Source organism: Halichoerus grypus, chromosome 14, assembly GCF_964656455.1.
Source record: "Halichoerus grypus chromosome 14, mHalGry1.hap1.1, whole genome shotgun sequence".
In the NCBI taxonomy this organism is placed as follows: domain Eukaryota; kingdom Metazoa; phylum Chordata; class Mammalia; order Carnivora; family Phocidae; genus Halichoerus; species Halichoerus grypus.
The window spans coordinates 11,696,141-11,723,757 of NC_135725.1; the positions used below are offsets into that span (position 1 = coordinate 11,696,141).

The 27,617-nt window shown below is 42.5% G+C and overlaps 1 protein-coding gene across 8 annotated transcripts in view; it reads left to right on the plus strand.

Annotated features, from left to right (window-relative positions):
• Positions 1 to 27,617, plus strand: part of TJP2 (tight junction protein 2) — a 123,790-nt gene that overhangs the window by 66,393 nt on the left and 29,780 nt on the right. For 5 of the 8 annotated variants that reach the window (XM_078062125.1, XM_078062119.1, XM_078062122.1 and 2 more), the window contains 4 exons: positions 18,016 to 18,069; positions 20,888 to 21,012; positions 22,322 to 22,424; positions 23,792 to 24,425. In XM_078062125.1, coding sequence (XP_077918251.1) covers positions 18,025 to 18,069; positions 20,888 to 21,012; positions 22,322 to 22,424; positions 23,792 to 24,425 — 907 coding nt within the window. In that variant the 5' untranslated portion in view covers positions 18,016 to 18,024. Of the gene's footprint in view, positions 1 to 7,982; positions 8,091 to 18,015; positions 18,070 to 20,887; positions 21,013 to 22,321; positions 22,425 to 23,791; positions 24,426 to 27,617 lie in introns of those variants that run through there. The other 3 variants (XM_078062118.1, XM_078062121.1, XM_078062123.1) reach the window with 2 other exon arrangements.

Sequence of the window (27,617 nt, forward strand, 5' to 3'; positions counted from 1 at the left end):
TGTGTTTTAATGTTGTATGGGCTTAGTCACATTCAAAATCATAGAGTAGACAGGGCTTTGTCCCTGTTGCCAAATTAGCACCTTCCTTTTTGGCTTATTAATGGTTTCTATATAATTACAAATAAGAATGGTCTGTTTAAATTACAATTATACTTCATAGCTCAGTGTATCAGAACTATGAACATAGAGGTCTGAAATGTAATTATCTGATTTTCCCCCCCTCATGTCTTATTAAAATTGGACTCATGCAGATCTGGACTCAGATTGTGACCAGTTGTGGAACTGTGTGTTTTAAGTTCCTTAATATTTCCAGTTTTATATACATATATATATTTTTCTTTTAATTAAGGTTTAATTTTTTTTTAGAGCAGTTTAAGATTCACAGCAAAACTGAGGGGAGGGTACAGAGATTTCCCATATACCCCCTGCCCCTATACAGGGTAAAAGCCTTATATCATCAGTATTCCCCACCAGAGTGGTATGTTTGTTACAGTTGATGAACCTACACTGACACATCATGACCATCCAAAGTCCATAGTTTACGTTACAGTTCACTTCTGGTACATTCTGTGGATTTGGACAAATGTATAATGACATGTATCTATCATTATGGTATCATAAGAGTATTTTTACTGCTCTAAAAAAATACTCTGTGCTCTGCCTGTTTTCTCTTCTTCCCTCTAATCCTGACAACCACTGATCATTTTATTGTTTTCATAGTTTTCCTTTTCCAGAATGCCATATAGTTTGAATCAAACAGGATATCGCCTTGTCAGATTGGCTTTTTTCACTTAGTAATATGCATTAAGTTTCTTCTATGTCTTTTCATGGCTTGAAAGCTCATTTCTTTTTAGTGCTCAATAATATTCCATTGTCGAGATGCATCACATGTTTATTCATCCATTCACCTGAAGACATCTTGGTTGCTTCCAAGTTTTGGCAGTTCTCAATAAAGGTGCTGTAAACATCTGTTTTTGTTTGGACATAAGTTTATAACTCCTTTGGGTAAATACCAAGTGGCACAACTGCTGGATTGTGTGATAAGAGTATGTTTCATTTTTTGTTTATTTTTTTAAAGATTTTATTTTTAAGTAATCTCTCCACCCAACATGGGGCTCGAACTCAAAACCCCGAGATCAAGAGTCACAGGTGCCACCGATTGAGTCAGCCAGGCGCCCCCAAGAGTATGTTTGGTTTTTAAGGAAACCAGCACACTGTCTTCCAGAGTGGCTGTACCGTTTTGCATTCTTGCCAGATCCTATTGCTCTACATCCTCACTGCATCTGGTGTTGTCATTGTTCCAGATTTTGGCCCTTCTAATATGTGTAGTGGTATCTCTTTGTTTTAATTTGTATATCCCTGATGACATATGATGTTAAACATCTTTTCATATACTTATTTGCCATCTGTGGATCTTTGGTGGGGTGTCTATTAAGGTCTTTGGCCTGTTTTTTAATCAGTTTTATTGTTGAGTTTTCAGAGTTTTTCATATATATTTGTCTGATAATCATTCTTTATCAGACATCTTTGCAAGTATTTTCTCCTAGTTTTTGCTTAGTCTCTTCATTGTCATTCACAGAGAGAAGTTTGTAATTTTAATGAAGTCCAACTTATCAATTCTTTGTTTCATGGCTCATCAGACCTTATATTTCCATAAGTAAAAAGGGAGGAATTGGGCTTTTGGAAGGTTTAATGGTTAACAGCCATTAAACACTTAGCACAGTGTCTGGCACTTTGTAATATTCAGTGAGTGATGATATGTTTTGGGTCCCCTGGTTTACACATGTCTTCACAGAGGTGCAGCCCTAGGGAACTTGTCCTTAGCTGGCCATTGAAAGAGCCAGAAATAAAGTCTGACCCGGTTTCCTTCCTGCACCCTCTCCTTCCCAAGTCACCAGGGTTCTGCAGTCACTCGGAAGAGTTGCTGAGCCAGGTTGACTGGACCCAGACCAACTACTTAGAAATGACTGTCAAGCTTGTCAGAGGGCCTGGATCTATCGCTGGTCTGGTGCCCAAGCACCAACACCATGGCTTCTGTTTTGTTTGTTTTTTTTTGACTTAAAGGCCAGGAACTGATCACAGGTAGCTTCTGAAAGGCTCTATCGGTGTACAGGGCAAGAGGCCGCGGTCTTCAGTGGAAAGGATACAGGCTTTGCAGCCACACTGACCTGGGTTAGAATCTGTCCTCTGCTACCTTTTACTTGTATGAACTTGAGCAGGTTACTTTACTTCTCTGACTTAAGTCTTCTTTTCTGTAAGATGAGTCTAATAATTATGATTTTGCTAATAGCTAGAAGTAATGGAGCATTTACAATGTGTCATGCACTACCCTGAGTTCTCTACATGCACTGTCTAATTAAATTCTCATAACAACCTTAGAAAGGTTTACAGTTGGGGAAACTGAGGCAAAGACAAGTTAATGTAATTTGCCTGAATTAAGTGGTACAGTAGAGGTCAGAATCCCCACTTTCTGATTATGGAATCCATTATGCATCCCTTTAAAAAAAAACAAAAAACTTCTTTTGAGATATAATTCACATACCATACAATAAAAGTGTACAATTCAGTAGTTTTTAATATATTCACAGAGTTGTGCAATCACCACCATATCAATTTTAGAACATCTTTATCACCAAAAAATAACTCACACATCCCTTAGTTAAATCACCCCCATTTCTCCCTGAATAGCTACTCCTAGGCAACCACTGATGTACTTTGGTCTCTGGATTTGCCTCTTCTGGACATTTTACATAAATGGAATCATATACAGTATTTGTATTTTTGCATCTATCTGGCATCTTAAACTGTTTACAAGATTCATCTATGTCGCACCGTGTATTGGGACTTCATTCCTTATTATGGCCGAACACTAGTCCGTTGTGTGGATAGACCACATTTTGTTTACCCATTTATCGATTGATAGTCATGTGGACTGTTTTCACTTTTTTGCTATTGTAAATAATGCTGCTATGAACATTTATGTACAAGTTTTTGTGTGGACATACACTTCCAGTTCTCTTGGATTCTATGATACGTTCTTAGACTGTGCTCTTCCAGGAGACAGAAAACGCAATTCTTATTTGGGAGGGATCTTGTTATATTGTTGCTGCAGGCCTTTGGTGGGTACCTTTATTGAGAGTGCTAATTCAGTGAGGAGCCCTGAGCAAGGCCTTTCCAAATGCTGCTTCCTTCGGTCCTTACAGCGTTTGTAATGGGGTAGACGCTGTGTGTCCTGTTGCACAGATGAGGCACCTGAGCCCCACCAGGTGAGCTGCTCAAGGTCACAGAGCTTGTCGAATGTGTGGGGAGCGGAGCTTGGACCAGGTGTATGGGATGGCCTGCAAAGCTCTGACTTAACAGTATATGGCTGCCATTCCCAGGGGTATATTTATGAAGACCCTGTCTCCCACTTGGAGGTTTCTTGGTCCGGATTTTATAGAGTGCTTTCCACAGGAGTTTGCTTCATTTCACCCTAAGAAGTAGACAAGGATACTCTTACTCCTTATTTGTATCCAGTGGAAACAGAATTCACTGTGTGCCCAAGGTCATGGGTGGGTTCGAGGGTCAGAGTCTTGGTTGGAAGTGTCTTCTTGGAGTCTAGGTTCATTGCTCTTTACATTCCAGCACAGCTTCTCTCTAAACAACGGTTGGGTGCCCTGGCGTACCATCATTGTCTCCCAATTCTTTCTTTTAATGCAGACTGAAGTTTTCCCTTAGGTAAATAAAGGGTAATGGGGTTGAAAAAAACCTCAGTAACTCTGGTATCTTTCAGCAGTGGGCCTAGAATCTAATCATATGAATTCTGATGACCTTTCAGGAAGCCCTCTTGTAACCTGTGTATGTTACTTTTTTCTTAACTGTAAACACTGTACGGTGTGTGCTGTGAGCACACTGTGCCCACAGTTTTCGTTGTTGCCTGTGAGCACTTAGCCTCTGGAGCTGTGAAGTGAGGGTCAGGAGCTGGTGATTGCCTTGTTAGCCCATCAGAAAGTGAAATACTTGTGGAGTAAACGATGGACGATTTTTATTAGAAAACCAAAAATTACTTGAAGACTTGCCTAATTCACTGCTGACTAATTTACTGCTATAAGAAAGGGTTTACTTTGAGAGACCACAGGCAAGTGGCCCAAAGCCAAGGATTTGGTTTATAATTTTAAAAATTAGTCAGTTTAGGAAAAGAGACTGGAGCTCATTTTCTGCCTTCCCTGGGAAAAAGTGGCTCCTGCTTACTTCTTTGATAGGTGTCTTGAAATTGTGCCCAGCGATTGTAATTTTTACTAAATCCTTCACAACCATTAAAATAAGACGGATTTCGTGAGGCAGGAGAGGGGTGTGCTCTTTGTAACTGCCATTAGCTCATCACTCACCTTGCTCCAGCCCCACAGGGCCTTTTTTCTTCGTTGAACATAATGAGATTCTTTCTCACTTCAGGGCCTTTGTACCCCCTCCTTGGAGAACGGTTCCGATTTTTTTAGGATTAGTGCTTTCGAGTGTTACAGCCAATGGCACTTACTGCTCCTGCGATTATAGTGTATGTTTATTTGTTTATTATTGTTCCTTCTTCCCATTAAAATCCTTCCTGTGAGGGAAGGACTTGGCTTGGCTCCACCAGCGCGGACACTGAGCCTTCACTTCATCTTCATCTGCCGTGGCAGAAAGCAGCACTGAGCTGTTGTTACTGCTTACTGTCCTACTTCTTCCCTGGACTGGGACTGCCTTGCGCAGTGACTTTGGGTAATTTGCCTTTCAGGCCACAGGCCGCTGTTCAGGAAATGTTTCTCGAATATATGAATATGGAGGTTAGAAATCTTTGGGAAGGTAAATTGCTAAACTTGATCTTCTCTTTGAGGCAGCTGTTCTGCACAAAATGTCCTTTTGATGCCCCTGGTAGAACAACTTCTAGGGAAAGGCTGCGGTGGTGCGATGGCCACTCTCTACACCACTCTCTTTCAGGGCCTTCGCTCTGTGCTGTTGTGTGCATCCTGCACAACCCCACCCCCGCCCCGATCCCGTTCATTCTTCAGACCTCATCTCAGCATCACTTGCTTAGGGGAACCTCCCCCTGCCGGTCAGGTGCTGACTCCTGCCAAGCTTCCCGAGGGTAGTGACGTATCTCTAAATGCCATGCTTTTTATTTATCCATTCATTCATTCATTTAATAGTCTCTATGCCCAATGTGGGGCTCGATCTCACAATCCCGAGATTAAGAGTTGCATGCTCGGGCGCCTGGGTGGCTCAGTTGGTTAAGCGACTGCCTTCGGCTCAGGTCATGATCCTGGAGTCCCAGGATCGAGTCCCGCATCGGGCTCCCTGCTCGGCGGGGAGTCTGCTTCTCCCTCTGACCCTCCCCCCTCTCATGCTCTCTCTCTCTCATTCTCTCTCTCAAATAAATAAAGAAAATCTTAAAAAAAAAAAAAAAAAAGAGTTGCATGCTCTTCCAACCGAGCCAGCCAGGTGCCCCCAGTGCCTTATCTGTATCATTTCATCCTCAGAGTGTAATAGGCTGCACTTGGTAAACATTTGCTGAGGGAATGAGTAAAGAATTAGTGAGAGTATATTTGCATCTCCATGTTCCACAGCGGCATCGTTCACCATAGCCAAGAGGTGAGAGTAACCCAAGTGTTCATCCATGGATGACTGGATAAACAGAATGTTGTATACACATACAATGGAATATTATTCAGTCTTAAAAAGGAAGGAAATTCTGACACATGCTACAAGAATGAACATTGAAAACGTTATGCTAAGTGAATATGCCCCACACAAAAAACCAAATACTGTAAGACTCCACTTACATGCAATATCTAGTAGTCAGATTCATAGGAACAGAAAGTATTATAATGGTAGTTAACAGAGGCTGGGAGGAGGGGGCAGTGGGGAGTTTTTTTTTTATTTTTTAATTTTATTTATTTATTTGACAGAGACACAGCGAGAGAGGGAACACAAGCAGAGGGAGTGGGAGGGGAGAGGCAGGCTCCTGGCTGAGCAGGGAGCCCGATGCGGGGCTCGATCCCAGGACCTTGGGATCATGACCTGGGCCGAAGGCAGACGCTTAACGACTGAGCCACCCAGGTGCCCCGGTGGGGAGTTGTTTAATGGTGTAGCGTTTCTGTCTTGCAAGATGAGTCCTGGAGACTGGATGCACAACAATGTGAAGTACTTAACACTACTGAACCTGTACACTTAGAAATGATTAAAATGGTAATTTTGTTATGCCCTTTTTTTTTTTTTTTAGCACAATTAAAAGAATTAGGGCAGAAACTGTGACTTCTGGAAATCACTGTACAAGAATCTGGAATTCTTAAGTGGTAGGATGCCTGTGACTTCTGGGCAGTATGCATAAATTAGGGAAAGAAGTATTTATTTCCTCATCAGGGAAGCTCAAGTATTTTTGGGAAGACTGTCAGAGTCAAGGAGGGAGTTGCTTATGCCTGCCTTCCTTGCCTAGGTTCTTGTGCTTCTCTGCTCCGGGGGCCCGGTGAGCCAGTGAGCCCTGGGATGAGCCTGGCTGGTGTGTAGGGAGCTTGCCTCCATTTGCACAGCCCAGCTGAGTACTGGGCGTTGTACTTCCTGCCTTTCTCGGTGTAAGATTTGAAGCAAACTTTTATTCATTTCCTACCCTATTTTGCTGTTCTAACGCTTATGAAGAGCTTAAGGGAAAGACATGAACATTTTCGAGTGCCTCTTCAGCATGCGCCCTTTGTAGAGGGTATTTCATTTCAGGCTGATGGTGGCCCTCTGAAGTATAAGTGGTATTCTCTCCATTTTGTGAAGAAGGAGACCCTTTATCCAAGGCCCCGCAGCTAAGTGACAGAACAGAGACTGCACCCCAGATCTTCTGCCTTTATAGCTTTCGTTTCTGCCTCTGCATCACGTTGTTTCCTCTGTGGTCTCCATCTCATGGTCCATATTTATCAAACGGTTCTGAGGGTGCACTCTTCACATTTACAAACTACTTGGTGTGAACCCCTGGTGTAACATATACAGTAGTAGCAAGAATGATGACTGGATCCCCAAGATCATGCTTCTGAAATCCCGAACCCAACTTGAACCCATAGACATCCCATAAAGTTTTTTCTAGATGTTCAAAAATCTAAAATGTGGGGCGCCTGGGTGGCTCAGTTGGTTAGGAGTCTGCCTTCAGCTCAGGTCATGATCCTGGAGTCCTGGGATCGAGTCCTGCATCGGGCTCCCTGCTCAGCGGGGAGCCTGCTTCTCTCTCTGACCCTCCCCCCTCTCATGTACTCTCTCTCTCATTCTCGCTCTCTCAAATAAATAAATAAATCTTAAAAAAAAAAAAACTAAAATGTACTTTTCCACTCCCCCCCACCCCCACCATTGGTAAAAACAGAAACAGATGGTATGGCTCTTTGTTACTCTTTTATCTGCTAAATTTACAGAAAGGTTAGGGAGAAGAGAAAACTCTGCTGAGTGAGCACTCTGTCCCCCAGTTAGCGCCAGGCTTTCTCTCGCCTACAGACCTCTTATCTCCAAGGATGTGAAACATCTTATCTTCAGGCCTTTAATTTCTGTGTAACATTAGCAATTCCATTCACCTGAAACATTTCATTTCTAGCCAGCTTATACCTTTTGTGTATGTGTGTACGGGAGGGTCTGTATAAATAAACACTTCTCTAAATGTTCATTTCCAGAGTTTTGCTCCAAAATGTCCTATTTGCTTAATAATTTCTGCTTTGATACTGAGTCGCTCAATATGTCTAACAAGAATATTTGCTCCGATTCTCTCGTTCCCTTCCCTTGCACGGGAGAGAGGGAGGGAAAGAAAGCCGTTCAGGTGGTGTAAATCCCGCTGCTTTCTTATTTTCCTCACAAGTGGTGCTTTTCACAGCGTTCCGGCGTCCGTGCTGTATGGATGTGTCACTGTGTGAGATGACAGCAGGATTTGCTGGGAATGTGGGCCACTATTGTCTCCGTCTTACATAACCACGTGGAGTGATGGCAATGGGTGAGCAGCCAGGGGTGTAGGCAGTGGCCTGGCTGATTAATCTCCAGAGGCCATGAAGACTGCTCAGGTCCTCCAGAGGATGTGGATCCAGGCTGTTAAAAAGTTGGGGAGATTGAAAGGCCATGTGAGTCCCTCTGCAAGCTCCCCCCCCCCTCCTTCCCAGCTTTTCTTTGCGGGAAATGGTTGGGGAGCAAAAGCTTTCTCACAGTGACTCCTTTCTCTTCGGATTTATTTGCGCTTCTGGAAGCTTTCAGTAACAAATTGTGACATGTAGCGTGTGGTCAGTGGTGGGTTTTAAAAATACTTGGCTTATTTTTAGCAGACGTGTGAAACTGATAGCCTCTTATGGGACTTAGGAATCAAAGGCTGCTGTTTTCCATGTGTTGGGAGCATTCCCAGCAAGCACTGTGTTGCTTCCTGGGAATGACTTAATTGTACTGCCTCGTAGAAGATGTTTGTGTTTGGGAATTTCTTGTTTTGGGGTAAAACTTTTTGCTTCCTGTTCTACAGAAATCTTTATTCTTATATCTAGATTCCTAAAATATAGGAAACAGTTTCTCACATGTTCTTTTTTTCCTCTTAGAATCTGAACGGTAAGTACTACTGTAATATATGAGTGTTTACTTTTATGGCTTGGGGTTTTTATCAGGCAGCTCCCTTATGGGCTGAGTTTGAATAATCTTTAGCTTTAGCTATGGCCTCCATCTCTGGGAAGTAGCAATTTGTGGACAAAAAGCCTAAAAGTTAGTTGCCTCTTGGGGGAGTAGAGGCAGTGAAGACTTTTGGTTATCTGCCTTCTGGTTGGTTTTTAACATGTTTATGTAAAATGTAGGATTTTACCTGTTTGGCCAAGATATTTTGGAGGGAAAAAACAACTTGAGGACATTTTAAAAAGATAGATCAAATTTAACTATTTGTCTTTGTCCCTTTCTCTTCATTCTTCATGTAAATACCTTACTGTTAAACACAGTTTTTTATTTATTGTAGAAAATTAGCTCCCTCTAACTTTCCGTGTTGTCTAAGAATGACTCGTTATATCAAAGGAGTTATAATTAACACAATTTACTTGAAAAGTGAAAGTAAGGAGGGACTGGGGAGAAGCACACTGAAGATGCTCCTGGTGCATGGGGTGTTGACTGGGGTAGAAAGGAGACCAGGGAGTTGTGCACCCTACTGCTCCCCCACAGCTAAATGATCTCTCCCTCACCTGCCTTCCATGCATCTCTCAAATTATTACCACCACCCTCCTTCCCTTTTCCAGTCGAGTGATCACACTTTCTTCTGCTCTTTTACTTTGCAAAGTCTGGGCTTAAAAAATATTTGGTATAATGTCCCTGTCTAGGAATCGGGTACACCTTGATGTTAACTCATATGCCTCCCTCCCCTGTTTTTGAACTTAATAAAATGTTTGGTGCACATAAAGGAATTATGTATCTAAATCATAGAGCCCAGTTATAAAACAAATACTTGTGACCTTGAGCCCATCATGCACACCCATGGAGCCTCACCAAGATGGATACAAAATCCTTTCTCTGCCTCTTCCCCAGATCACTTCATCCTGAAGTTTGTGGTTTTCATTCCCTTGCTTTTTTTTTCTTCATAGTTTTACCACACACATACACATATGCATCCCTAAACAAAATATCCCTAAAGAAAAAATTAGTTTTGCTTGCGCTTTCTTTATTGTGGTGTAAAAAAAAAAAAACAAAAACCCACAGAACATAAAACTTAGCATCTTAACTATTCTCTATTTTTTTATTTTTAAAGATTTTATTTATTTGAGAGAGAGCAAGAGAGAGAGAGAGCACGAGTGGTGTGAGGGGCAGGGGGAGAAACAGGCTCTCTGCTGAGCAGGAAGCCCGATGCGGGGCCCGATCCCCGGAGTCCAGGATCGTGACCTGAGCCTGAGCCAAAGGCGACACTTAACCGACTGAGGCCATCCAGGCACCCCAGCATCTTAACTATTTTTAAGTGCACAGTGCAGTAGTGCTGAACATGTTCACATTGTGAAACACTGTTTGTTTTCTGAACTATATAAAAATGGTATCACGCTCTGCACATTCTTCTAGGATGTTTTTCACCCAACATTCTGTTTGAGTTGCATCTGTGTTGTGGTATGTGTGGCTCTAATTTGTTTTCATTACAGTATAATAATTGCATTTTAATAATATATTACAATTTATTTGTCTATTCTGCTCTTGATAGGTATTTGGGTTGTTTCCAGGTTTTGGCTGTTGAGAATGTTGCTGCTGTGAATACTCTGTGTGTGTATCCTTGTCACTTATTCCTGCATTCCTCTTGGGCCTCTGTTCAGGAGAGAAATCACTGCAGCATGGAGTATGTGTGTCTTTGGCTCTGATACATGTGAGCTCTTCCTGGGGCCCTGTATGTAAAGCTCCTCAGAGCTAAACAACAGTCCGCTGGCTTTCACACAGAGAGTGTCTGAATATTGATAGCAATTCTGGGATCTGGGCATAGCCCAGCACAGCTTGGGTGGGGCCCAAGCCCAGTGGCCCAGTTTGAGAGGCATGAGCTGAAGCCCTCAGCTAAGCTGCTGCGCTGACATACCCAGAGATGATGTTCTGAGGAATGTGTGACTGTGTGGGGTGCTCTTTGTTTTCCAAAAGGTATTTAGATAGATGAGGCAGGAAGACACTCAGTGATTTTCTTTCTGGGCACACTGTGGTTGGTGAACACTCCATGGGCTTTGGTGTTTTTTTATTTGCCAGTGTATCAAAAGGGCCACAAATCACATGCTTGGAGCTTAATAAACATTTTTGAATGAATGAATGACTAAGTTAGCGAGTGAATGAAGGGTTTTCTCTGAGACCTTCATAAAAAGTCATAGTTCTGTGGGCTAGTAAGTACACGATTATGGTATATATTAATAGCTTTCAAAAGAGCTATTAATATGTATTTTTACTTCAGTTTCCTCATCTTTAAAAAATAAGATTTTAAATTCATCACTTACTGTAACGGAATATATATTCTTTTAATATTATGTTTAAGTAGTTAATAGTTTATGTCCCAGCCCACTAACCCTAGGTAAAGAAGAAGCCACTTATAATCTGATTAGTTCATACAAGTTGGTGAGCTCTTTGGGCACCTGGCAAGGTCTGATTGATTATTTAGCTCAGTCCTGTTGGGGTGGTAGTGGTAGGAATAGGGGTTTAATTCTCTTTCTGATAAATCTAATTTAAATTACTCCTGTGGGCAAGGGTGCCTGGGTGGCTCAGTTGGTTAAGCGTCTGCCTCTGGCTCAGGTCATGATCCCAGGAACCTGGGATCGAGCCCCACCTGGGCTTCCTGCTCAGTGGGAGGCCTGCTTCTCCCTCTCCCTCTGACTCCCTCCCCGCCCCCCGACTTGGGTTCCCTCTTACTCGCTCAGCTCTCACTCAAATAAATAAATAAATAAATAAATCTTAAAAAAAAAAAAATTACTCCTGTGGGCAGCATAGGAATACATAGATAGTATAATCTCATTATGGAGGAACAGTGAATTTCAAAAGCCAGATTCATTCTACTTGGGAAACATTTAAAAAATAAAGTTTTGTAGCAACTCATTCATTTGGCTAAATGATAACAAATTTTAAATCCAAAACTTTTAAAAGAGAATTTGCTGTTTTTATTTTTAAAATAAAAATGTATTCTAAAAGTAATGTGCTCATATAAAAATATTCTCTGCCATACCACAACTCCTGGGGAAATTCAACATTTTTTTGTATTCTTCCCATCTCTTCCCTATATGCTTATACAAGGTTTATACCAATTTATATTCCCACCCCTTCCACCAAGAGTAGACAGACCTAAAAATAGAAAACCAACTAGTTCTCTCTCTCTTTTTTTATTTAATTTAATTTTTTTTAAGATTTTATTTATTTATTTGACAGAGACAGAGAGAGCAGGAACGCAAGCAGGGGGAGTGGGAGAGGGAGAAACAGGCTTCCTGCCGAGCAGGGAGCCTGATGCAGGGCTCGATCCCAGGACCCTGGGATCATGACCTGAGCCGAAGGCAGACGCTTAACGACTGAGCCACCCAGGCGCCCTCTCTCTCTCTCTTTTTTTAAAGATTTTATTTATTTATTTGTCAGACAGAAAGAGAGAGAGCACAAGCAGGGAGAGCACCAGGCAGAGGGAGAAGCAGGCTCCCTGCTGAGCAAGGAGCCTGGTGCGGCACTCGATCCCAGGACCCTGGGATCATGACCCGAGCTGAAGGCAGACATTTAACCATGTGAGCCACCCAGGTGTCCTGCTCTTTCCCTCTTTAATTGAAAACATAGTAATCATAATAAAGTTTAAAAAAAAATGATGGAAGTTAAACAATTATTTTCAGTGCCTGTATATCTCATTGTGTTGATTCATTTAACCCAAATAATCACTTCCTCTTTGGACATTATGCTCCCTCCCACCCCATAGCATTGCCCAATCCTAGGGGTGACTGTCATGGTATTGGTTAGTTCTTTCCTGATGATTTTTAGATAAATATTTTGGAGAGGGTGCTATATGACGTTTCTTCTTAATGTGTAGGGATATTGCTATATTCAAAGAAGAGTTGGCATCTGTATTTATTTTACCCCAACTTCCAGATTAATTCAGTTGGTTGAAATTTGCCAGCTTTAAGGTAGTGTCAAGCGCTGAGAAGATGAATTTGGGGAGCATGCATGCTAGTAAAGTTCATTTCTAGTTGGTAGGTGACTGGTTAAGGCCACGTTGAAACCTGAAGGTGCCAAGGAGTTAGGAGGTGTTCTGTGGAAACAGCAGGAGATGATCAATTCTGATCAACTAGGTTTCTGCTTCCTGTTTCCTTTTAAGAAAACTTTCTTTTTTAAAAAATAGAAAACTTTATTAAAACCTTGGAGAACTTGTGTTACACAGGCACACATTAGACGTGGACTGCAGCGTCCCAGGGCCGGCCGGCGATGACGCACTCCCAGAACACCAGGTCACACAGGCACTCGAGTTCCCAGCCCTAAGCACCTCAGGGGTGCTGTCCCAGAAGGAGGGGGCCACCAACTGTAATAGAAAACTTCCTTTAGGGAGGCGCCTGGTGGCTCAGTTGGTTAAGCGTCTCCCTTCGGCTCAGGTCATGATCCCAATGTCCCGGGATCGAGCCCCACATCAGGCTCCCTGCTCAGTGGGGAGTCTGCTTCTCCCTCTGCCCTTCACCCTGCTCGTGCTCTCGCTTTTGCTCTTGCTGTCTCTGATAAATAAAATCTTAAAAAAAAGAAAAGAAAATTTCCTTTAGGAAAACTTGCTAGTAGAAATCTGTGCCTTAATCATATTAACAACTGATGAATGGACAGTGTATCCACTTCTTGGTTTATTGAGAGGGACACCTGTCTGCGTGCCTCTGTGCACCAACACTGTACTAAGAGGTAAGGGACAAAAGGGAGTGAGCGAGATATAAAATTCTTATCTGAAAATCCACTTTCCTTTTCTTCCAATCGACAGTCGTCATGATGAACAAACTTAAATAATTGGGGAGGTTTACATAATTTAGATAATGATCTTTTTGAATGTTTACATGTTTCATTGTGTTGATGTGCCTTCATTTAGCCTAAACATCAGCCCTGTGGGATGCTGATCCCACCCACCCCACCCCCGTCCCATAGCACCTGGTCCCAGGTGTGCTGTAGCAGAGGTGCTAGTTCTTGCCTGTTCCTCAGACAATTTGTATTTTCTCTTTAACCCTAGAGGTGATTTTTTATTCTAGTTTTTAATCTAAGAATTCTGATCTCTTGGAGCCAGATGGTATTAGCCATGGAAATGTCCTAAAAGTGAGTAGATAGCAGGAGAGTGAGCTAAAGGATTATGACTTCCTCTCACTCTGAGTCATCAGTTACAGCTACTCAAGAGTAGACTGGTTTACCTTCTGTACCAAACAAAATTGCTTTTTTCTAACCCCCCCTTTGCCAAAGGGAACAAATGATCGGCTCCAACAGATCAGTTGATAGAATTGTCTTTTATATTAAGTTGTGTTCTCCCCAAGTCAGAGTTTGTTAACCAGGGGAAAAAGAAGCACATCATCTGGACATTTTTTTAATTCTTTTCTCTCTCTCATACTAGTATCAGTGCAGGAATGGCAAATTTTATTTGAAAAAATTTTATTTTATTTTTTTTTAAGATTTTATTTATTTATTTGAGAGAGAATGAGGGAGAGCACATGAGAGGCGGGAGGGTCAGAGGGAGAAGCAGACTCCCTGCCGAGCAGGGAGCCCGATACGGGACTCGATCCTGGGACTCCAGGATCATGACCTGAGCCGAAGGCAGTGGCTTAACCAACTGAGCCACCCAGGCGCCCCTGAAAAAATTTTATTTTTGTTAAAGATTTTATTTGACAGAGAGATACACAGTGAGAGAGGGAACACAAGTGGGAGAGGGAGAAGCAGGCTCCCCGCGGAGCAGGGAGCCCGATGCGGGGTTCAATCCCAGGACCCTGGGACCATGACCCGAGCCCAAGGCAGACGCTTAACGACTGAGCCACCCAGGTGCCCCTTTATTTTTTTTTTAAACTGCTAGTTTTTCTTAAATTATTTTAATTTGTGTATTAGTAAGGCCTTTTATTTATATAATTATATTTCTTTGTGTCCTTATGTTTTAGAAATTTCCTATTAAAAAACATAGCTGGGGGCACCTGGGTGGCTCAGTCGGTTAAACGTCTGACTCTTGATTTCAGGTTAGGTCATGGTATCAGGGTCATGAGATTGAGCCTTGCCTTGGGTTCCACATTGGGCATGGAGCCTGCTTATGGTTCTCTCTCTCACTTGCCCTCTGCGTCCTCCCACCTGTTCACTCATACTCTCTCTCTAAAAAAGTAAAAATAAACAGCTGCACCTTCTTGTTTTTAATCCATCCTGACAGTCTGCCTATATTTATTGTGATTACTTTTCTATATTCTTCTATATTCTAGTTTATGTTTTATATTTGTGCTGTTTTTTCTAAATTTCCCCTTTTGCCTTTTTTGGATTGACTTTGGTTTTTTGTTTTATTTTTCCCTCTGCTGTGTTGGAAGTTACGTACTTACTATAAGTATTCCTATAGTGGTTACCCCAGAAAACTTAAGTAGATTTAACTCTGTGAAGTTCAGAATTAATCAGTTTAATTCTGCTCCTGAATAAAACATTTAGAATAATCTAATTATGTTAAAGTCTTCTGGATTTACATGCAATGTTGCCCAGTGCTTTGGTTCCTACTTGTTTACCCTACAAAATTACACATTATTATTACAGCTGAATATAGCCAGTTCAGGTTTACTCATATTCCTTCTTGCATCTTGGGCCTTACTTCTGGTATTATTTTCTTTTTTTCTGAAATATCCTTTGGAAATTGTTTTATTGCTGGTCTAGGGTAGTAATCTCTCCCAATTTTTATTTTTTAAAAAATGTCTTTTCTGCCCTTTAAATTAACATGTATTGTTTTTTAAAATATTATTCTATTGATTTTGGGCTTCCATCATTGCTGTTTAGAAGTCTGCTCTTAGGGGCACCTGGGTGGCTCAGTTGGTTAAGTGTCTGCCTTCAGCTCAGGTCATGATCAGGGATCGAGTCCTGCATCGGGCTCCCTGCTCACAGGGGAGTCTGCTTCTCCCTCTGTCCCTCCCCCTGCTCATGCTCTCTCTCTCTCTCTCTCAAATAAAATCTTAAGAAAAAAGTCAGCTGTTACTCTAATTGTTCTTTTACAAGTCTTTACATTTTTTTCTGCCTTGGGATTACCATGTATTTAAAGGTGTTTTTCTCCCCTGGTGTGTTTTCTGACTGGTGTGAGGTTGTTATCTCATTGTGGTTTTGATTTGTATTTCCCTGATGCCAAGTGATGTTGAGCACTTTTTCATGTGTCTGTTGGCCATTTGGATGTCTTCTTTGGAAAAATGTCTGTTCATGTCTTCTGCCCGTTTCTTGATTGGATTATTTGTTCTTTGAGTGTTGAGTTTGATAAGTTCTTTATAGATTTTGGATACTAGCCCTTTATCTGATATGTCATTTGCAAATATCTTCTCCCATTCTATCAGTTGTCTTTTGGTTTTGTCGACTGTTTCCTTTGCCATGCAAAAGCTTTTTATCTTGATGAAGTCCCAATAGTTCATTTTGCCCTTGTTTCCTTTGCCTTTGGAGACATGCCTAGCAAGAAGTTGCTGCGGCCGAGGTCACAGAGGTTGCTTCCTGTGTTCTCCTCTAGGATTTTGATGGATTCCTGTCTCACATTTACGTCTTTCAGTCATTTTGAGTCTATTTTTGTGTATGGTGTAAGGAAATGGTTCAGTTTCTTCCTTCTGCATGTGACTGTCTAATTTTCCCAACACTATTGTTGAAGAGACTGTCTTTTTTCCATTGGATATTCTTTCCTGCTTTGTCGAAGATTAGTTGACCACAGAGTTGAGGGTACATTTTTGGGATCTCTCTTCTGTTCCATTGATCTATGTGTCTAAATATTTTTTTTTAAGATTTATTTAATTGAGAGAGAGAGAGAAGCAGACTCCCTGAGTGGGGAGGCCAAGTGGGGCTCAATCCCAGGACCCCAAGATCATGACCTGAGCCGAAGGCAGATACTTAACCGACTGAGCCACCCAGCGACACCCTGTCCCCTTTTAATTTCTTATGATAAACTTCATATTGTACCTACCTCTCTGAGTCTGTGACTGATAATATCCAATATTTATAGTGTTTGACTCTGCAGTTTTCTATTTCTTTCAACTCTCACTCATGATAACTTGTTATGTGTGTATGCATTCCAGTTGTGAGCTCATGTTCCTCAGATACGCACCTGGGGGATTCTCCGAAACCTGTGTTCTGGTATGTTCCTTGGAGAGAATTTGCATTTGCCCTTGTGTACCTGTGTGGCAGTACCATGCAGAACCACTCTGAGAGTGCTTTGAGGAGGTACAGTTGTGTCTGTGATGGGACTGTAGTCCCAAACTTGTGAGTATAGGGCTCTTGATAGGAATGCTCCAGGGAGATATTTTTAGTTATTTCCACTCTGCTCAGAGTCGAGGATGAGTTAGGATGTGTCCCTGCCATCTCCATCAGCCTAATGGTATTTTTTCCCCTACTACATCCAGTCCGATTTAATCTCCACCCTGTTTGGTTCCTACATTTTATCTCTCTTCCCAGCCTCCTGTTCAAATGCCTGCTTCAGTGCTGGTTTATCTCTTTGGCTTTGAGCTTTCTTGGTATTTCTAGCCTTTAAGAATTTCTCCTCAAAGGCAGCCTGCATTTAATGGATTATTATTAGTATTTTTAAACTGATAGCTACCAATTTCAGGCCTTTCTAGACGTGTATTTTGGAATATTGTCAGAAACTGAAGCCTCCATCGATTTATGCAGGCATTTTCATCTTTCATGTCCAGCAGTACTGATGGAGAAGAGGTTACCCAACTGGGCACTCTCTGAGAAGGCCAGGGATTCCTTTAGACATAAAAATGTGTAAAATTTGCCTTAGAGATCACCCTTGACAGGAAGAGAGGGAGCAGTGATTTAAAAAAAAAAAAAAAAAAAAGAATAAAATACCTGTTTGAAACTCTAGATTTCAGGGTGCCTGGGTGGCATAGTGCGTTAAGCGTCCCAACTCTTGGTTTCAGTTCAGGTCATGATCTCAAGGTCATGAGATTGAGCCCCGATTCAGGCTCTGCGCTCAGCAGGTCTGCTTGGGATTCTCTTTGCCTCTCCCCATGCTTCTGTATGCTGGCTCTCTCGCTCAAGTAAATAAATAAATCTTAAAAAAAAAAAAAGAAAGAAAGAAAGAAAAACTCTAGATTTCTTTTTTGAGGGATTTTATAATGATTGTTTTGGCATGGTGATAGTAAAAAAGCTCAACACTTAATATTTATATATCTCTTATGTATTTCACTAATTTTCTAGTATTGTTAAGACTGCCATTTGATTGAAGGAGTGTTTGAAAATAGGTAATATAATGTTCCTTAAAAATACCAACTCTTTTTGGTTTGTAGAATGTATGAACTGGACTTTATATTGAGACATTTTCCTTTATAGCTTTATTTCTAGCATTGAAGTGTTTGTGGTTTTAATCAAATTGGTCTTACTGTTTTAAAACAGGCTCCAGGCATGGAAGAACTGATATGGGAACAGTACACTGTGACCCTACAAAAGGTGAGTGTGGTACAGTTCATATACGCTACAATTATGTCCTTGAATTTACAGGTCATGGGTCTCACTCATTTTTGCCCAAACACAGTTATTCCCCCTTAAGGTGGATGATGCATTGTAGCTTGCAATAATTACTGCATTATCAAAGATTTGCATGTTATTTATATTTTTTGGTTAAGGTCTGTATAATAGAAAATTATAGAGGTTATTTAGTGTATTCACTTATCTCTAGACAGAATAGGCTGTGGAAAAAAGAGAGAAAAGGAGATGAGAAATGGAAATAACTCGTACTGTTTAAGGATGTTGAGGTAACTTCTACAACTTTTATAACTTTTTTTAAAAGATTTTTATTCATTTATTTGACAGAGAGCACACACAAGCAGGGCAAGCGGCAGGGAGAGGGAGAAGCAGGCTCCCCACTGAGCAGGGAGCCTGATGCGGGGCTTCATCCCAGGACCCTAGGATCATCACCTGAGCCGGCGGCAGACACTTAACCAACTGAGCCACCCAGGCACCCCAGTTTTTTTTTAAAGATTTTATTTATTCATTTGAGAGAGAGACAGAAAGCATGAGCAGGGGGGAGAGGCAGAGGGAGAGGGAGAAGCAGGCTCCCCACTGAGCAGAGAGCCTGATGCAGGTTCGATCCCAGGATTCCAGGATCATGAGCTGAGCTGAAGGCAGACACTTAACCATCTGAGCCACCGGGCGCCTGGGTGGCTCAGATGGTTAAGCGTCTGCCTTCGGCTCAGGTCGTGATCTCAGGGTCCTGGGATCGAGTCCCGCATCGGGCTCCCTGCTCCTTGGGAGCCTGCTTCTCCCTCTGCCTTTCTCTCTCGCTCTGTCTCTCATGAATAAAAAAAAAAAAAAATCTGAGCCACCCAGGCACCCCAGGTACCCCAGCTTTGATAATTTTAATTGTAACAAATGAAGTCTAAACTAAATTTTAAAACATTGGTTTAGCAGTCAGGAGACATGGGTGTATTCCTTGTCCCACTCATGATTATATTAAGAGGTGCTGAGTTAATCAGATTTTAAAAAATCTTCCCCTCTTGCCCATGGTATTGAAAATAGAAGTAGTACCAGATATAAATGTATTTCGCTTAATTTTTAAAGTTATTTCACAGGTATTGCTCCTCTTGATTAAATGAGGTAATACAAACAGCTTCTAGTACATGGAGTCCAGCACATAATGGTTGCTTAATATATGTTCTTTTCCTTTTTATTCTTCTGACAGCGGAGTTTGAGGTAGGCATGACAGGTGTTAGCCCCACTTGAAACAAGCACAGCCATCGAGAGTCTGTATGTGATCTGTGTGCAGCTGGGCTGACCTGAACAGTCCTGAGGTCTTACTCCTTCAGCTGCCCGGTCAGCATCTCTGTGACTTTTGTGGGCTCCGCTGGGATCTTAGTCCTGCTCTGAATCCCTCCAGGCTCTGGATTCTAAAGTTCCTCAGAGAGAGTTTTCCTTTGACCCATAGAACTGTGAACTTTTCAAACCCTGACTTCGGTGAAAAGTTAGTTCCTATATAAATGAATTAAATTAATCCCGGTAGAAAAAAACCCAGATCAGTGCTTAGGTGCCGAAACTTCTAGAGCAGTGACATAACACGATTTCTGCTGGTGAGTGGTTCCCCCCTTGAGTCTTAATTTTCAACTGTAGTCCTCTTCTGACTCTTCTCCACACCCTGCCTCCAGCATTTCACATGCCCCTTGAGTGGCAAAGGTGAGAGACATTTTAGGTCTAGTACAGAGGATGGAGCTACCTCTGTATAAAGCAGCCACCTAGGTGATAGTGCTGCCCCATCCAAAGCCATGTAATTAAGGGACAATCGGCTAGCCTGTTTGGTGTTGCTAACTGTTGGTCTCCAGTTGGCACAGTGGGTCCCATGTGGGAAGTCTTCCATGGAGGCGGGTGGGCGGGGGGAGACATGGACTTCCTTTTATTCTCTGAGTACGTATCTATAGTTATAATCACATATAGCCATATCATCTGGATGAAACCTTGGGAGCTTAGCTTTATTAAAGGTTTTATTTTTAAATAATCCCTACACCCAACATGGGGCTCGAACTCACAACCCCGAGATCAAGATTCACATGCTCCACCAACTGAGCCAGCCAGGCGCCCCGGGAGCTTAGCTTTTTAAAATACTGAAATGAATTAGGGTTATGTATTATCTGGGTTCACTGTTTTACATTTCTAAACCAATCGTGATGTAATTAATCTGTATTTTCTGTCTTACATGTATGCAGGAAGGAGTTTAATGCTTTGCTCTCTCATAAGGTCTTAAAAGTATGTTTATCTTCAGATTTTATTTTATCTTTAAAGTCCATTTATTTATTTATTTATTTTTTTGTCACCCTATGTTAAAATGAAACCACCAATTCACCTAGCTTGGAAGTTAAAGGTATACTTTAAAAATAGGGTTTTAGCGCAGAAGCAGTTGTGACTGAAGCTGTTGCAGCCCAGGCCAGGATATGAGAACAGGTGTGACTGGCATTTGAATAGCACATCCCTGTGTGGACAGAAGATGTTATTTCCCAACCCCTGCCAGCTTCTACTGAGACCTCCAGTCTATGCTATCAGTCTTTTATGGCTTTTCACAAGACTGTTTCTTTTAGACAAGGAATTTCCCTTTATAAACCTGTCAGCTAACCATGGTGGCTTTATTTTGTTTCTCATTTGTTTCTGGAAGCCCTCTGTTCCTGAGCTGTCTCTGGTTATTGGTTTGACCTTTATTTTATTGAGTGCTTGTAATAAATCCTGAAAGCCACTTATGGAAGGATTTTTATTTTTTAATTTTTCTCTTAACTCCAATGAACAGGATTCCAAAAGAGGATTTGGAATTGCAGTGTCTGGAGGCAGAGACAACCCCCACTTTGAAAATGGAGAAACGTCAATTGTCATTTCTGATGTGCTCCCGGGTGGGCCCGCTGATGGGCTGCTTCAGTGAGTGTCCTTGTGTCCCAGCCCCAGTCCCTGCCCGCCCCACTGGTTGGTTCTAGACAGGGTGCTTGGGGGGTGGGGGGTGTGCACTTAAAAAAAAAAGAGCTTTTACATAAACTGAAAAGTTTTAGGGGAGGGGGGTGGGAGGATGGGGTAACTGGGTGATGAACATTAAGGAGGGCACATGATGTAATAAGCACTGGGTGTTACATAAGACTGATGAATCACTGAACTCTCTACCTCTGAAACTAATAATACACTATATGTTAATTAATTGAATTTAAATTTAAAAAAATCATTTAAAAAAAAAGTTTTTAAGCAAGAATTGAGACCGTAACACACCATGTTTTAACAATCCCCAAACCTTTGGAAACACCCAAACTTTGGAGGGAGGAGAGCAGTCATTTCCACAGGGAAATAGTTATAACTATCACAGCTATCATTCATTTCTGATGTGAAGTACAAAATCAGCATGTTTTCCCCTTATCCCCAACACTTTATATTTATTTTACCTTATATTCATTCAGAATTTAATGAGGATACTTTGGCTTAATGATGATCTGATTTGTAAGAAGAATGTGGAAATTGGGAAAATTTAGTACATGAAAACAGATTTTCCAATTTCCACCCTTCTGGTCTGAGGAGATTATGCCATTTTAAAAGATGCATATCTGAGTTCCCTTGGGATAATTTCTCAGGGCAGAATCTAAAATTAATTATATGACTGCCTTGGCCAGAGAGCTTAAAAGTTTAGGTTCTGTTGGCATTTCATGTCTGTATGGTCATTTCTAAGTCAGCAGTCTTTCATACAGAGAGCAGTGTAGAATTAAAAAATAATATTTGGGATGAGATAAGTAAGGTTTTAATGACCTCAAAATTTCTTTAATAATCTGAGGCAAACTCCTGATCTCTTCCCCTCCCCTTAAAAACACAGGTGGGTATCAACCTGCTTTGGGGGCTATTTATAGACTTCCTGAAGCCCACCGTGCACCTTGCATGGACAGGGAGGGCCTGATGCAGAAGTTCCTTTTGTGCCTAGATCTTGCCACTGCTCAGTGCCTCCTGGAGGAACCCTTTGTTGTGGGTCATCCCCGGCTGGTTTCCAGTAGACTATGTCAAAAGTGGGCTGAGCCTCTCATGGGTTCCTTCCTAAGAAGGGCTTACAGTGAGTTGACTGATTTAGACTCAGGAGTCATGACTGAGTCTTTTAAGCATTTGGGGTCAATTTGCTTCTTCTGTGTGTTCCTAAATAAACAGTTTACAGTGAATAGATGGGAGTTTTTCACATCTTGTTTTTATTTTTTGTTTGCAGAGAAAACGACAGGGTGGTCATGGTTAATGGCACCCCCATGGAGGATGTGCTTCATTCATTTGCTGTTCAGCAGCTGAGAAAAAGTGGGAAGATCGCTGCCATTGTAAGCTCTGGGTTTGCTTTCAGCTTGCCTCAACAGCATCTTGTTTTTATGCTCAGAAGAAAATTACCACTTGCTTTTAAGCACTTGACAGAATTATATAATTTAGGGGCTGCTAATTTCTTGTTTCCTCTACTTTGGGGTGACGTTATGGATGATATAAAGATGTAAGTAATTTCTCCCTGCCTTTTCCTCATCCTTCTCCTAACTTTCAATGACTCTCTTATCTCAGGAACCAGGCTAGACAATCAGAGAATTAACTAGATTGAGAACACTTGTAAAACACCATTAATATACAAAATAAATTTCAGCTCAAAAACCCATTTGTAAAGGCCCAAACAGGATCTGTCATGTCTCAGTGAACTAGACTGTCTTAGGAGATATTGGCAGTCTGTAGCATTCATTCATTTATTTGCTCACTCAATCATTCAGCAAACACTGGTTGAGAATCAGCTATGAGCCAGATGCTACCTGAGCCTGGAGCAGGGAGTGCTTACTCCAGCCGGGCAAATGGACACATGCAGCGAAAATTGGAATACAGTATGTTTAAAGGCAGTGCTAGGGGGATGTACCGGGTATGTGGTATTTTTTTTTTTTCAACTGTATATTATGAAATTTTCAAACAAAAAGAAAAGTTCAAAGATTAGTGTAATAAACAATATATCTTGTACAGTGTTAATATTCTACCATCTTCATCTGATTTTTCTATATATACATATTTTTAGTGAACCATTTGAAAGAAAGTTGCAGAGAGGACAGTGTCAATCCTACTTACTTCAGCATACATCTAAATAAGGACATTCTTCTACATAACTATAACACTGTCATCCTATCTAAGGAAATTAATAGTGACGTTAAAGTATCATCTAATATCCAGTCCAAAATCCCAAGACATGTTTGATAAAAGACTTTTCTTCCCTATCCAGGGTCCAATCAGAGCTCAATCACTGCACTGGGTCCTTATCTCTTTAGTGCCTTTTTAATCTAAAGTGTCCTTCTTTCTCCTTGCCTTCCCATGCGCGCAGCCACCCCCCCACCCCCCAATTAATAACATTGACTTTTGGATGAATCTAGGCAGTTGTATCTAGAATGTCTCAATTTCTGGATTTTTATAACTTAGTGATTTAAAGTTCCTTGATGCTATTCACACTCTGAGTAGAAGGAGATTTTCCGAGGCACTGTGTTCAGAGTTATACTCATTGCCTTATACTCAACCCTGTGCGGTATTTTTTTACCCGAGGAACCGGAGGCTTAGTGAGTCGAGGCGGACAGAGATTTACTGAAAAGAGAACCAGGGCTGGGCTCTTAACCACTGCATTTTTTCTATTTAATTGTCATTGTCCTGCATTCCCACTGTGTTTGGGTGACAGGTGGTCAAGAGGCCGCGGAAGGTCCAGCTGGCCCCACCCCAGGGCAGCCCACCCGTTGATGAGGATGACCGTGCTTTTGAGGTGATGGACGAGTTCGACGGCAGAAGTGCCCGCAGCGGGTACAGCGAGAGGAGCGGGCGCGGCAGTCACGGTGGGCGCAGCCGCAGCTGGGCGGACAGCCCGGAGAGGGGGCGTCCCCACGAGCGGGCGCGGAGCCGGGAGCGCGAGCGCAGCCGCGGCCGGAGCCTGGAGCGCGGTTTGGACGCCGAAGACTGCGGGCGGGCCCGAGAGCGCAGCCGCGGCCGGAGCCTGGAGCGGGGCCTGGACGACGACGACTGCGGGCGGGCCCGAGAGCGCAGCCGCGGCCGGAGCACTGACCGGGCCTATGACCAGTACGACCAGGCCTACGACCGGGGCTATGACGGCGCCTACGACCGCACCTACAGCCCAGAGGCGGAGTACGGCCGCAGGGCCCAGCCCCATGCCCGGTACTCGGCGCCCCGGAGCCGCAGCCGCGAGCACTTGCACTCCCGCAGCCCCAGCCCTGAGCTGAGGCAGCAGCCGGACCACGCAGAAACCCCCAACTCGGACAGGCCCATCGGGGTCCTTCTGATGAAAAGCAAAGCAAATGAAGGTGGGCATGCTCGACGAAGAAAAGCACTATTACAACAGCTAACTTCTTACGTGGCACTTAGTGTGTGCCAAGCACTGATGGGCTCATTTCTTCCTCATGACCAGCGTGGGGGAGTTTCTTATATCTTCGTTACATAGGCAAGGAAAGTGAGGCACAGAAAAGTTCATTAACTTGCGCAAAGCTCTCATTACCGGCAGAGCCAGACTGCAGAAAGGTGGCTTTAAACTCCTAGGCCAGGGGTTCGCTACCTTGCCGTAAATGCAGATTCTCAGGCCCCAGCTCAGCCCCATGGAATCAGAAACCCTGCGGAGAGCCGCTGGAGTCTGTGTGTTAGCAAGCTGTCCTGGGGAGCCTGGTGTAGCTAAATGGTAAAACCACGGGAGTGGATAGGACTCTAGCTGATCGTGAGTTTTTGCTCTATGTCAGGCCTCTCTTACTCCTCACCAGAAGCCTATGTGGTAGGTAGAAGGCTTCCTTCCTGTTGTACAGTGGGGAGGACCATAGTGCGGAGAGGTTTGGGCCCACAGATGAGCTGGGCCCTCTCCCAGGCTGCCTGTCCCACACTGCATTCCTTGGAGCACTTGCACACCCTTCATTTCATCCAAAATTCACTAAAGCCCCGTGTGGCAGCTAGAGAAGCCAGCAGTACCTGTGGTTTAGGTGACAGTCTGAAACTCGGAGAAGGGAAGTGACTTGCCCACATCTTGAAGTCGGTGAGTACGTGGTGGAGCCAGAAGTCGAACTCCATCTCCTGGAAGTAGATACAGAAACAAGCAGGTGAATGAACAGGGCTTTAGAGCCTGTGCAGAGATACTCCTTGCATCACTTCTTGGTTCTGACTTTTAAAATTACTTGCAATGTATCTTTTCTCTCCTTTTGTTCTCTAATTCTCCTTCCAAGAGGAAAAGAGATGAAGAGCACCCCAGAAGGCAAAGGGAACTTCTTGCCCTTTAGGTTGGGAATTTGTATTTCAAATGGCCTGAGGAAAGGGTTTGTTTTGTTTTTACTTCTAGTGGAACACAAAGTCAAGTTATAGAACTAGGTGTCCATTGCAATACCTGAAGAATAACACAGGGTTGTGAGTAACAGGCTGAGCAGAGGCCAGTCCCAGAAAACAAAGGAGAAACAGAGATTGCACTATCTGTGAGTAATATGCGTCTTAGGAGGTTTAAGGATTCTATAGAATCTTTATAACCATTGATAATGACATACCAATTCATCAGCTCCCAAGAACTGTACAGTAGCAACAGCTCTGCTCCCAGACTGAAAGGTGGACTGTAGAGAAGTTTTGGGAATGACTTGGCAGGAGACCTCCTTCAGAGAGGCCTGATGCACATTCTATAGGACTTGTACCCCAGGTTTTTGAGTTACCCAAGGCAATGCTTTTCAAACTTTTCCTCCTCCCCTTCTCTTCCTCGCCTCCTCCCCTTTTCCCTTCTTTCCCTCCTCCTCTCCTTCCACCACAGAAGACCCACATCTTGCAAACAATCATGGATGCACCTCTGTATCAAAAACTTGAACAAGCCTTTCATAGAATAGTACTTATTCTCTGTGATGCATTCTGAGAGGTTCCATTCCATTAAATTTTTAAAATCCTGTTCGTAACTAACTAAATTGATTTCAAGACTCACTAATGAGTTGTAACCCAGAATTTGAAAAGATCTTGTCTGTCGTAAGAGAGAGCCCAAGTCATGCCTGGTCTTAGGAATACTACCAAGGATAAAAGGGGCTTATGTGCCTTTGCTGCGATAGCATTTTACTCCTCCTGGGTCATTTTGTTATTTAAACTTGGAATTCATTGGGGAAAAAAAAGTTCCATTTTTTTTTGTTAAAGATATTTTGCCACCGTTTGCTAGGATTCACAATAATTTAGCTATCACAGGCTAGGGCTGCACAAAAATTAATCTTTAAAGAAATCTAGCCTACGCAAGACCTATATTTTTTCTCCATTTAAGAGATGCCCCAAATACACCAAAATAACCTATCTGCAACTGTACAGTAAGACTGCAGCTTTTTTTTTTTTTTTTTAAGATTTTATTTATTTATTTGACCGAGAAGAGACACAGCGAGAGAGGGAACACAAGCAGGGGGAGTGGGAGAGGGAGAAGCAGGCTTCCCGCCGAGCAGGGAGCCCAATGTGGGACTCGATCCCAGGACCCTGGGATCATGACCTGAGCCGAAGGCAGACGCTTAACGACTGAGCCACCCAGGTGCCCAAGACTGCAGCTTTTAAGAGGATAGAGGGATTGCTGATACATGAGAAAGAAGTCATCACTCAAGCTGTCTCAGCCTTCTGTTCTGGGCTGTGAGGCTGTTTAACTAGTAAGGAATTGTCATCCATGAAGAAGATGCAGTCTTACCCTTCCTTATTCTTTCTTGTCAGCTTCCTAAAAGGGTGGGGGTGGACCTCAACACTTTTAATCGTTGCGTAAGATCTGATGCTTACTGTAAAGCACTTGAAATTTATTTGAGAGAACAAACTGGTGGTCTCCAGAGGGGAGGTGGGTGAGGGGATGGGTGAAATAGATGAAGGGGATCACTTATGGTGATGAGCACTGAGTCATGTATAAAATTGTTGAATCAGGGGCACCTGGGTGGCTCAGTAGGTTGAGCTTCCTTCCGACTCTTGGTTTTGGTTTAGGTCATAATTTCGCAGTCGTGGGACTGAGCCCTGTGTTGGGCTCTGTGCTCAGCGCAGTCTCCTTCAGATTCTCTCTCCCTCTCTCTCCTGCTCACTCTCTCTCTCAAATAATAAAAATAGAATCTTTAAATTGTTGTATCATTGGGGCGCCTGGGTGGCTCAGTCAGTTAAGCGTCTGCCTTCAGCTTAGGTCATGATCTAAGGATCCTGGGATCGAGCCCCACATCAGGCTCCCTGCCTAGCGGGGAGCCTGCTTTTCCCTCTGCCTCCCCTGCTTGTGCTCGTTCTCTCTCTAGCCCTCAAATAAATAAAAATCTTTCAAAAAAATAGTTTTATCATAATATTATATACCTGAAACTAATATAACATTGTATGTTAATTATACTTGAATAAAAATGTATCTTTAAATCTACTTCATAACTTTTCTAAATGGTAGAAAGTTACTTTGTTTTGGAATTACAAGATTTTGAGTCCAGAATAAATAATAAAATTTGAACGTGCCTCCTTTAAAACCTGCTAGGTTGTGGTAGCTTCCTAAAATAACCAAAATT